Here is a 12,922-nt window from a genome sequence, read left to right as displayed (position 1 = left end):
ATGGTTGTGGTTCAGAAAAGTTTCATAAGGATTTGGGTTGCCATTTGGAGAGATAAATATGCTTCTTAGTTGGTTTACAGAATTGGATATCTTGAGGAACATTGTGTACTCTTCATCAACATTTATGCATATGTATCCAGCCCCGAATTACAGTAACTCAGAGGGAGAAGATAAAATAGATAAGCATGCAACCCTGACAAAACAAAGAGAGAGGATCAAGTATTTAAATAGGCTGTAAGTGGTTTGTTGTCAGCTCATTGTTGGAGAATGTAATTTGAGTTTGGTGACAGATTGAATAGCTGCCGGAACCTCCTCCCAGAATACAAAACGTGCAAAAGCTGGGGCACTCTCTTGGGGCTCCTTCTCTCAGCCACTTATCCCTACCAGTCTAGGCCTCTCACTCTGTTAAAGACAGGAAACTCAAGGTAGTGCAGCAGGCTTCTGCCCGTCGTGCTGAGGCTTTGGTCCTAACGGTGTGTGGTCCCAGACACTTGCACACTGGGATGAATCTAAATGTATCAAACCACATCTATCACATGACAGACAGATGGGGCCGACCGGAAGAAGACGCCAAGATCACGGCATTCGGTCAGTGGGCTCCGAAGGGGTGTACTGGGACCGAGGCTGGAGCCCAGGAGCAAGGGTGACTGCACGTTGCCGGGGCTTCCAGGGGTCGTGATCTGATACTACTTAACAATAATAATAATAATAATAATGTTGGTATTTGCTAAGCGCTTAAGAGCCCAAGCCTGGGCTCTTTCCACTGAGCCATGCTGCTTCTCTAAGTTGCCCCATTGAGAATGGAGCCCCCAGACTCCTCGGTAAAATGGGAAAGGGGGTGTCTATCTCCCTTGGGCTCATACCCGGGCTTTGGAGTCAGAGGTCATGAGTTCGAATCCCAGCTCTGCCACTTGTCAGCTGTGTGACTGTGGGCAAGTCACTTAACTTCTCTGTGCCTCAGTTCCCTCATCTGTAAAATGGGGATTAAGACTGTGAGCCCCACATGGGACAACCTGATTCCCCTATGTCTACCCCAGCGCTTAGAACAGTGCTCGGCACATAGTAAGCGCTTAACAAATACCAACATTATTATTATTAGAACAGTGCTCGGCACATAGTAAGCGCTTAACAAATACCAACATTATTATTATTACCCCACATAAATGCAGGGTTCAGGGAGGGTGTCTTCACGTGCAGATTTCCCATCTGTTTCTTCTCCACCTAACTGCAGCACTTCAGCGCATAAAAAGGGGCACAGACACAAAAATTCCTTAATGCATAGCCCTTTAGCCTGTAAGCCCATTATGGGCAGGAAACGTATCTGCTACTTCTGTTGTATTGTACTTTCCCAAATGTTCAGTACAGTGCTGTGCACATAGTCAGTGCTCAGTAAATGCCACTGATTGATTGATAGATGCACTATTTTTATTCAGTTGTATTTATTGAGCATTTACTGTGTGCAGAGCACTGTACTAAGCGCTTTTAAAAAATGCTATTTGTTAAGCTCTCATTATGTGTCAAGAACTGTTCTGAGCGCTGGAGTACATGCAAGGTAATCCGGTCAGACGCAGTCTCTGTCCCACATGCGGCTCAAAGACTAAGTAGGAGGGAGAACAGATATTGCAGCCCATTTTACAGTTGAGGAAACTGAGGCACAGAGACTTTAAGTGACTTGTCCAAGGTCACAGAGCAGGCAAGTGGAGGACCCAGAATTAGAATCCAGGTCCTGTGACTCCCAGGTCCATGCTTTTTCCTCTAGGCCAAGTTGCTTTCCACCTAATAAGCTCAGTAGAGAAGAGTGAGTGAATTGACAGGGGGTTTCTTCATGCCCCTCTAGTATTATGGTAAATGGAATGGTAGATTTAGGGCTCTCTGGGCAAATGTCAGTTCTTCATGCTTCCAAACATCAGTCTACCCCAAGCTGGATAAATTTGCCTCCAGAGTCTTTTCTGAAGTAACTGAATGTTGGGTTACTCCAGAGCAACAAGGCTGGACTCCTAGGTTTCAGTCAGTCAGTGATATTTATTGAGTTCTTACTTTGTGCAAAGCCGTGTACCAACCACCTGGGAGAGTACAATTCAGGTTTCCTTTAAAACCTTGGATCTGGAGGCTCAGATTTTAGAAACTGCCTCACACAGATTCTCTCTGTGGGACTGGGAGAATATAAATAATGCTCATTCTTTATTTTTCTTTTGTCAAGTCGGTCAAGTGCTGATGGAAAAGTGCTTTGAGATCCCTTGGATCGATCAAATCAATGATGAGTGTTGAGGACTTCCTGTGTGCAAAGATCATTACTGAGTAAGCACTTAATTGGAAGTCATGGGAGAGTTGGTAAACATGTCCCCTGCCCACTGGGAGTGTAGGGTCTAGAGTTTACAGTCTTGGAGACTAGATGTTAAGAATTACTCTTAGATTTCCATGTGATGCCTTTATTTGTTTAATGTGCGTAACATACTGTGAGTCTTCATATGTATTAAATTGATAGTAATGATGAAGTGGCACGTGGGGAGCAAATCCTGTTGTAGAGACCCCAGTCTTTGCCTTAACAGTCAAGTATTTGGGTTTATTTGATGTCAGTTTTTTCTGCAATGTGTTTCTGAAGGATTACACTCTTTGCCAGAAATCAATCAATCATATTTATTATGTGTTTACTGTGTGCCGAGCACTGTGCTAAGCGCTTGGGAAAGTACAATATGACAGAGTAGGTAGACACTTTCCCTGCCCACAGATATAATGTCTAGAGTCTGTAAGACACTGAAAAATACTGTGGTGAACTGGGACTGCTTCAGTGTTGAGCTATTTATTCTTTGTTGTTTTTTTTTCTTTTCCCAAACTTCCTCATTTAAGCATTATAATTCCTATTCTCTTAAAGTCAGTGCAGCAGGCGGAACTGTGTAAATGAGTGCCTAAATGTCAGCACTGTGTACTGTGGTCATCTTTTTACATTTTGTGCCAGGTACATTTTTTTCATTTAAATAGGCCCTGGTTTTGAGTATTATAAATGATAACCTTTTCATTTTGCAAAAATTTGCTTACTAAATTACAGCTAACAACAACAACAAAAAAACCCTGGACTTTTGGGGCCTTGTAGAATAGTTGTTAAACTGGTAAACCTGGAAAATGGGTCTATATAACTTTAACTCCTTTTCATTCAGAAACCCGAATTCAGGCTGGTGGGGAAAGAGAGGGGGTACCTGAACTTCATCCCAGAATCAGAGGTAGAACATAAGTAGGTATTTTTAGCTCAAAGAGGCAGGCTTGCAGAGAAGGAAGGAATCCTTAGGTTGTCTTCTCCGACATTGGGGTGGTGTCCTTGACACATTTTCTAGGTACCCTTGATCCTCTAGTTTTTTACACTGGGTATCAGCTGTAACCCTGGTTGAAGATTTATCTTTTTAGTGATATTTGTTAAGTACTTATTATGTACTCAACACTGTTACAAGTGGTGGGGTGGGTACAATTTAGTTAGGTTGGACACAGTCCCTGACCCACATGGGGTTCACAGTCTAAGTAGGAAGGAGAGTGGGTATTTAATCTCCATTTTGCAGTTGAGGAAACCGAGGCACAGAGAAATTAAGTGACTTGCCCAAGGTCCCACAGCAAGCAGTTGACAGAGCAGGGATTAGAACTCAGGTCCTTTGACTTCCAGGCCGCTACCCTTTTCACTAGGCCACACTGTTGTGATTGATATGGGGTTTTCCAACCTTTGAAGACTGCATCCTTGCCTGGCTTCTAATTGGTTCAGTGAGCCCAAATGAGGGATGCCATCAGAGGATGGTTAGGTACTGTGCTCTTCCTCATCCTGTTGCCCATTTGCTGAGGCTCAGTGGACGGCTGTGTGAGAAAATGGGGCTGATATAGGATGGAAAAGTCTGAACTACAGTCAGCCTTTATGGTGCTAAAAAACTCTTCTTAGGCAGCATCCCTTAACAGGCTATTCTGGGGCAGGACTGGTGAGGGACATTTGAATCCAATCCATACTAGGAGTAACACTGTCTTTAATGCTATTTTTGTCCCCCAGTCCCTACATCGTACTTACAGTAAGCTGTACTGGTAAATATCTTCTTATTAGTGTGTCTAAATGAAGGCTTTTTCTAAGCAGATTTCTAATCTTCAGGTAGTCATCAACCTGAAATTTGGGGGTTGTCTTCTAAGTGAGGAGTGGGAAGTAATAAGGTACTTGCCCCACACAGCTGTTTTAGATTTGTCTTTTCTAGTTTAGAATTCTAAATTCCAAAAGGCCAGGAGCACAGGAAATGAGAAGGAGCTGGGTTCTAATCCCGGTTCTGCCACTTGTCTGCCACCTAACTCTTCTGTGCCTCAGTTACCTCATCTGTCAAATGATGATTAAAGACTGCGAGCCCCATGTGGGACATGGACTATATTTAAAGCCCCATGTGGTCCATGGACTATGTCTAACTTGATTAGCTTGCATCTACCCCAGTGTTTAGTACAGTGCCTGGCACATAGTAATTTCTCATGGTAATTGATGCCTCTTCAAATAGCTTTCAGGGCCACTCTCTAAAAACAAACTCCATTATCTGAGACAACCGAGAATTAGTAAACCAGGAATACTGGGAAGCATTTTTTAAAATAAATACTGATGTAACAAACCTTTTCATTCTTACAGGTTGTCTTGGAGTGGAGTCGGGACCAGTATCATGTTTTATTTGATTCGTACAGAGATAACATTGCTGGAAAGTCATTTCAAAATCGGTAAGATTATTTTGGAGATTATCAAGACTTAATGGGACCTTTGTGAACTTCATAAAATAAACCGCCCAAGAAAATGTGCAGTGAAACATGCAGTTCCATGAAATATTTCTTTGACAGTAATTTTGGAATTTAGATTAGTCATAGTTTGTTCTCAGCTCAGGGCAGAAAAATCCATACACAATTTTCCAATTCTTTGGAAGATACTACAGATGTCTGGAATCACCTGGGTTGGTCTCCAATTTCTGGAAAAATTCTTAAGGGGTTGCTAGGTGACTTGGATCTCCATTGACAAAACCAGCAGGCCCACATCACTTCTGCTAGCACTTCTAATAGTAGTCAGCCCTGAAGGAGTGAGAATCTTGGCCATTATCTCAGCCCCTAAGTCACTAGGTACCTGATGAGATTCAGTGTGAGGAATTTGGAGCCAGAGTGGTCTGGGAAGGGGAGGTTTAAAAAGGGCTGAGCAAGATGAAGGTTTCCATAGTTTTGGCCACTGCTTTCAAAAAAGAATGATTTTATAGCTCAGTGGGCCTTAAAAGATGAACTGAGTTTCAAAAGATCACCCAACTTTAGTTTAAAGGCCTGCCTTCTATAAAAAATAAAACCTTAGCTCAGAAAGTAAGCCATTCAAGCTCTTTGAATACTGGTGGTGGTCTAAACTAGCTTCAAGATAGCACTAAGCTCCCTTTTCCTCAGCTCCTCCTCCCTTCCGCATTTCAATTCACTCCCTTTACTCCCCCCCCCCCGCCCCACAGCACTTATGTATATATGTATAAATCTATAATTATATATATATATGCCTGTTTACTTGTTTTGCTGTCTGACTCCCTCACAGCCCAGACTGTAAGCCTGTTGTGGGCAGGGATTGTCTCTCTTTATTGCTGAATTGTATTTTCCAAGTACTTAGTACAGTACTTTGCACATAGTAAGTGCTCAATAAATACAATTGAATGAATGAATTAAAAGAGAACTGTTTCAATTGGTGCAGGGACGGAGCAGCCTAGTTTTGTTTGTTCTTGGGGAGGAAAAGCAGTTTTACATGATCCTTCCCCTCTTCTCCCTTCCAAAAGGTCAAGGATGGCTTCCAGGAAATAACTGAGGCTCAACCCAGGACAATTTCTTTCCCCCATTTCTCCAGGTGATGAGAGAGGAGTGAATGGTTTTTAGACCAGTGGTCTAGGACTTTGACAAAGCCCCCCAGCTCAGTAGCAGTGGCCTTAACCACCAGTTCTGTTATAGGAATTTTGGAAGCTGTGGCAGCTGTTGCAGGACAATCCCAGCAGGGGGGTGATAGTAGGATTGGGATTGGTAGCCAGGATCTTGGACCGCCACCGATCGAGGATATTATCCCCAGGGATTTTACTCAAGACATATGGGATGGGTGAACCGATCGAGGATATTATCCCCAGGGATTTTACTCAAGACATATGGGATGGGTGAAGAACCACAGATCTTGCCTATCTGCCTTGCCCCTTCTGCTACAATCTCAGGAAGGGAGACCAAACATAGAGTCGATTCTGGTGGGACCGCTTGGCCTGCTCTGGATTTGGTTGCCAGATTGGGTGGAAAGCACACTCTCGGGAAGTCTGGGGGATCGCCACATCGATCTGGGCAGCATTCCAGGCCAGGAGCACAGGAAATGAGAAGGAGCTGGGTTCTAATCCCGGTTCTGCCACTTGTCTGCCACCTAACTCTTCTGTGCCTCAGTTACCTCATCTGTCAAATGATGATTAAAGACTGCGAGCCCCATGTGGGACATGGACTATATTTAAAGCCCCATGTGGTCCATGGACTATGTCTAACTTGATTAGCTTGCATCTACCCCAGTGTTTAGTACAGTGCCTGGCACATAGTAGGTGCTTAACAAATACCATTAAAAGACTTTCTGTGCTTTTGAGAAAGCTGCCTCACAGCTCCTCTTTCCCTAAAGGGGAAGTGGCGTGTATTCTGGGATTGGCTGAAGCTGGTGCTATTTCTGTTTGGGGGCCAAAGTGATAAGGTCTTCTTCGCCAAGACAATTTCTGATCGAAGAACGACAGCAACCACAACAGCTATCTACCATTTCATATAGATGGATGATTTCTCTCTCTACCCTTTCCCCTCCCCGGTGCAGATGGTACAAAAGGATAGTTGGTTTTGCAGATGGATATTTCAAATTGAAAAAGTTGGGGTAACAAAAGTATGAACTGATGGAGTAATATTATTTGGACAGATTTTTAAAAACAGCATTGTTTAGTATTCACTATTTTAGTAGTGTTGGGCATGCTCTGCTCCTGAAATTGCCTATTGAACAACTAAGCAAATGGTTCAGTTTGGATTTGATTTATAACTATTGAGTACACAAGTTATAGTTTATAAGGAAGAATTACTATTTATGTTGAGAGTTTTATGTTGATACAGTGTGAAAATAATGTTTTCAAAAGGAAATATCATTAGGAGAGGAAAAAATGAAGAAGTAGAAAAAAAGGCTGATTTTATTCCTTGTTCATCTGGATAATGATTAAATGGCACATTCATAAGTGTCACCATTATTTTAAATCCTAGTCAAACGGTGAATAATATATCTTCAGTTTAGTTGTAAACGTGCTTCTACTGGTTTAGCGGTTTGTGAACTCAGCTACCGTTCTGGTGATTAGAATGAAGAATTCGGAGTCAGAGCCAGCAGATACTAATCCTAGTGAAACTGAGTCATTCTTTTGACCAAGTCACAAGATCTCCAAACGTTTCAATTTTTACTAGAAAATTAGTCTTATAAAGATGCTAATCTTAGTGAAACTGTCTCATTCTTTTGACCAAGTCACTTGATCTCCAAGTCTCTCAGTTTTTACTAGAAAATCAGCCTTATAAAATTGGAGCCTTTGTGAAAAGCAGATGTTCAAAGTGTTCCCAATTTTCCTATAACTTCTCTTTCTTTAAAAAATGAACACCCTGGTTTTTACTGAGTGAGAATTGGAGTACTCTGGGTTTTGTGAATGAACCTTTCATTTATAACTTGATTCTTGTTTTAGAACTGGGTAAATCAGAAAAAAAATGGACATATGGGTGAAATCCCTTCAGAAAAGTTTGCTTCAAAATAAAATTGAAACATGGGTGGCTGAAGGAATATTGAAGCTTATCAAGCAGTTTTTATTTAAATTATACTTGTTTTTGAGTGCCTATAAAACATACTACATATGCCCATTTTTTAATAAAAGCAGTTCTAGTTGGCATTGACAGACAAAAAATCCAGAAGAAAAAAATAAACCTTAATTCTGCCTCTATTTTACAGCCATTTGGACAGTGGCATGATCAGAATAAGGGGAGGTAAGGAATGGGAGGTTAGGGAGAGGTGCGGATGACGATTTTGCCACATATCCCTGGGTGTGAATGTGCCATGGCCCAGTAGGGTGAGCATGCCATAACATTAGGGCAGAAGGAGGCCCTGTTTTGCCTGTAAGGGCATGATAAGTGTAACATTTATGACAATTGCTGATGGTTGCTAACTTAGATTTATTTTCAAAAATTCACAGGTTGTGCAAGTCTGAAACCTAGCAGCCAAGAAAGGCTGTTAAACCTTTATGATTCTTAAAAATCTTCCTATTTGCTTTACATATAAAATAACCCAGTTTTTCAGCTGGTAATATGTTCCTAATAAATTTGATCAGATTCCCAGTCCCCTCTTCATCCATGTCATCTGTGGGAGGAGCTACTGCCCTAGGTCCCATAAATGGAGAGTCATTTTTGCTCTGGGCGAGAGTGCCTTAGAAAGAGCTGAAAAAAGTCAGAGTGAAAAGAGAAGCAACGTGGACTAGTGGGAAGAGCATGGGCCTGGGAGTCAGAGGACCTGGTTCTAATCTTGGCTCCACCTCTTGCCTGCTGGGTGACCTTGGGCAAGTCACTTAACTTCTCTGGATCTCAGTTACCTCATCTGTAAAATTGGGATTAAGACTGTGAGCCCTATGTGGGACAGGGAATGTGTCCAACCCAATTATCTTGTATCTACTCTTGTGCTTAGTACAGGGCCTGGTGCATAGTAAGTGTTTAACAAATACCAGAGAGAAAGAAAAGACTTCTGAAATTGTTTTTGAAGATCCTGCCACTCTTTTAAGGACCATAGACTTACATGCAATTCGTCGGTGTCATTCCCCAATGTAAGCAGGCCATATAGGAAAATAAAAATTTCACTGTAAATCCTTCCATGCTGTCCCCTCTCCTCATTCACACCTTTTCTTTGTTCCTAGGGCATTTCCTATCCCTCTGAATCCCAAATTTTGTGGCTCCCTCTTCTCCTCTCTTCCCATCCCTAGGCTTTTTTTGAATTTTTGGTAATAGTAGTTGTGAGCCTGTCATTGGGCAGTGATTGTCTCTAACTGTTGCCAAATTGTACATTCCAAGCGCTTAGTACAGTGCTCTGCACATAGTAAGCGCTCAATAAATACTATTGAATGAATGAAGAGTAATAGCAGTGGTCTAGTCCCTGTCTAGACTGTAAGCTTGTTGTGGGCAGGGAATGTGTCTGTCAACTCTGTTAAATTTTACTCTCCCAAGAGCTTACTAAGTAAATGCTCAATAAATACAACTGATTGATTAATAATATGAAATGCTTACTGTGTACAGAGCACCATACTGAACGCTGGGAAAGAATACACAGGTGGGAATTAGGCATGGTCCCCGGCCCTCGAGGGTCGGATCACAATCTGAAAATTAATAAAAGAGAAAGAGGAGACTGGCAGCGGATTCATAAGGAGAGTAGAAAGAAAGCACTAAGATGACATTCGTGAAGACAAGAAACAAAGATCAGTAGGGAACAAGGCTAGAACAGAGTTTCAGGCTCCTCGCGGTTTGGAGTTCAGTGTTTCAGCCCCATCCCCAGAGAACGCTGAACCAGCAGCCGCCCCTGTCTTCCCAAAGTTTCGTGGAGGCCATCATGACGGGGCCGTAGTATTGACTCTTTTGGCGGTGATAGCAGCGAGGGGTCTTGGTGGAGGCAGTGAGGGCTCTTGTGGGTTCCAGCAGCAAGAGCAGCAGCCATGAGAGCTCCTGCAGGTTTCAGCAATGGTCCCTAGGGCGTTAAATGGCAGTGACAGTGAAAGTTCCCACTCCTTGCAGTAGCGGTACTGATATATATAGTCTGAAGTGAGTTTCAGGAGGGCTGCCCATGTCAGGAGTTTAAAAGCATGGGGGTGTGTGGGGGAGAAATAGAAAATGGGGACCAGGTTAAGGGTTGGAAGAACAAGGGACAACCTTATGTTTTGGGGTTTTTTGGTTTTTATGTGTAAAATGGGGTCTCAGTACCTGTTCTCCTTTCCCATTTAGACTGTGAGTTCCATGTGAGACAGGGACTGTGTCCAACCTGGTTAACTTGTTCTTATCCAAGCAGTTAGTGCAGTGCTTGGCACATAGTTGGCATTTAACAAAGACTACAGTTATTATTGTACAGGTTTTGATCTTACCATGGCTAAACTATTGCGTCAGTTTCCTTGCTGGTTTTTACAGCCTCCTCCCTGCCTCCCCTCAAATCTATACTGCATGCTGCTGCACAGATCATTTTCCTTAAGTGTCACGGAGACCACATCTCTTCTCAACACCCTATACTGACTTCCTGTGCTTCTTCTCAGCAAGCACAAACTCCTAAAGGTCAACTCCAAAGCTTTCCCCAATCTAGCCTGACCCTATGTATCTGCTGTCTTCACCCACTCTTCCCCAATTGAGAATCAGTGTGGCTTAATGGATAGAGCACGGGTCTGGGAGTCAAAGGACTTAGGTTCTTATTCCAGCTCTGCCACCTGCCTGCTGAGTGACTTTGGACAAGTCACTTAACTTCTCTGTGCCTCAGTTACCTCATCTAAAAAGTGGGGATTAAGACTGTGAGTCCCAGGTGGGACATGGACTGCGTGTCACCTGATTAGTGTGAATCTACCCTAACGCTAAGTACAGTGCCTGATACAGGATGAGCACTTAAATGCTATTTAAAAAAACAGCAACCACAAAAAAAAACTTGTTCTCTGCATTCATCCTAAGCCATCTTTCTTGCTCTACCTCGCTTTTGTCTCATCAACCCCCATTCCCTCGATCAAACTGTTGCCCTGGTTTGGAAATACCTCCCTCCTCGCAAGATCTGGCAAAACACAGCTCTTCCCCCATTCGAAGGAAGGCCACCTAAACTGCACCTCCTCCAACAAGCCATCCCTGATTAATTTCCCTATGTACTTGTTTATACACCCTTTAGCACTCATGCATATATCTGCTTAATTTGACAGTCACAGGCATTTTTGGGTTTGGGTGTCCCGTTAGTGTGTAAGCTCTTTAAGGGCAGGGAACGTTTCCCATACTTCTCTACTTCCCAAACGCCTAGTATAGTGCAAGTGGGTGCTCAATACTTGATGCTGCTGCTACTGCTTAAACCTAAGTCGAACAACCCATCAGTGAATTGTAACACTTGCAAACTTACTTAGGCATGCGTGGCCTAGTGGAAAGAGTACAGAACTGGGAGTAACTTGCCCGAGGCCTGCTACGTGACCCCGGGCCAGTTACTCACTGGGCCTCAGTTCCTTCTTCTGTAAATTAGATAGAAGATTGATTGTGAGTGCCAGATGTGAAGAAGACTTTATCAGATCACATATCCCTTTTTCTGTGCCAACCCTTAGCTCTCTAGCTCTTTCTCACTTCCCTGTTCTTCACTTCCCTTCTCTGTGTCTCTTCCCCCACTCTTCCAAGTGGCAAGTGAATAATAATCTCTGGCAAGCATTTTGACTTTTCTCATCATCCTCCTTGTCTCATCACTTGTATTTGAGTGCCCACTGTATAGAGAACACTGTACTAGGCATTTGGGAACATATAATAAATGGAGAATATGTGATCTTTGCCCCTGAGCTTGAAATCAAATGGGGAAGGTAAGAACAAGAAGGAAAACAACACTAGTAAGAGCAAAAGTAAGCAAGAAGTAAATGAATAAGTGGAACAGATAAGCAAATATACACGAAAGTGCTCAGGGTGACTGATGGGATGATTTGATTTAGGAGGTGGTGAATACCCACTGCAGAAAGTGAGTTTTTTAGGAGGGCTTCTAAAGTCAAGACAGACTGTGATCTCATTAAATTGAGAAGCGGTGTTGCCTAGTGGAAAGAGCATGGCCTGGAAGTCAGAAGACCTGAGTTGTAGTACTGACTCTGCCACTTGTCTGCTGTGTGACCTTGGGCAAATCACTTAACTTCTCTGTGCCTCAGTTCCCTAATGTGTAAAATGGGGATTAAGACTGTGAGCCCTATGTGGGACAGGGACTGTGTCCAACCTGATTACCTTGTATTTACACCAGCGCTTAGAACAGTGCTTGATGCATAGCAAGAGCTTAACAAATGCCATTTTTAAAAAAAAATTGAGTGGGGAAGGAGTCCATGCAGGGCATAGGCTATGCTCATCATTCATTGGATTAACTCCATTTTAAAAAATTCTTTTTTTGGCTACATGCAACCTCATTTTCATTGGCTAACCAGTTTTTGGTTAGGGATTTTTTTGGTGAATCATCTGTTCTTGGTTTTTCATTCACGGGCAGGGAACATGTCTACTAATTCTGTTGTATTATACTCCTCTGAGCCCTTAAATACAATGCTCTGCACATAGTAAACACTCAGTAAATACCATTGTTTGATTCATTCATTTCATTAACATCTTAATTCTTTCCCTTTATTCTAGTTTATTTACTATTTCCTCTTTTTTTTAAACTTTCATTATTTTCATTTTATTCTTGATAGCTGTGTTCGGATGCAATTGGCTTAGAAGATTTGTTTTCCTCATTTAAAAAAAATTCCCAGTTTATCTCCTTTTTAAATTTTTATTACTTTTTCTGTTTTGTCCTTCTCTGATCAAGTGGCAAGAATCTGCTTGGCTCAGTTTGGGTACAGAAGACCAACCTGCACATCCTCAGCTCATCTGTCAGTCGAATCGTTGTATCCCCTCTAGGAAAAGTTAATGTGTGCTTATTACAAACAAACAAACACTATGGCAGTCTCAGGCTGCACTGTGAATCGTTAGATAGTTATATACAAAACTGTCCGATTTCTGTTAGAACTACTAGTTTATATGTGGGTTCACTGTAAGATGTGTGGGGTTTTGAGGTAGGCTGAAGTGAATGATTAATAATAATAATGTTGGTATATGATAAACTACCCCTAATAATTGCATTTTACATAATTACATTTAATTTTCTAATTAATTACTGTGATCTTCC

General features: G+C 42.3%; 1 protein-coding gene across 2 annotated transcripts in view; it reads left to right on the top strand.

Moving 5' to 3' along the window:
• GNPTAB (N-acetylglucosamine-1-phosphate transferase subunits alpha and beta) overlaps positions 1-12,922 on the top strand; it is a 54,613-nt gene that overhangs the window by 8,125 nt on the left and 33,566 nt on the right. For both annotated transcript variants that reach the window (XM_029078941.2, XM_029078940.1), the window contains exon 2: positions 4,631-4,716. Coding sequence is in view for 1 of the 2 variants with exons in the window: in XM_029078940.1 (XP_028934773.1) it covers positions 4,631-4,716 (86 nt within the window). In the remaining variant the exon portion in view is untranslated. The remainder of the gene's footprint in view (positions 1-4,630; positions 4,717-12,922) is intronic.

This window comes from Ornithorhynchus anatinus, chromosome 14 (assembly GCF_004115215.2).
Source record: "Ornithorhynchus anatinus isolate Pmale09 chromosome 14, mOrnAna1.pri.v4, whole genome shotgun sequence".
NCBI lineage: Eukaryota > Metazoa > Chordata > Mammalia > Monotremata > Ornithorhynchidae > Ornithorhynchus > Ornithorhynchus anatinus.
This window is presented reverse-complemented; position numbering and strand designations above follow the sequence as displayed.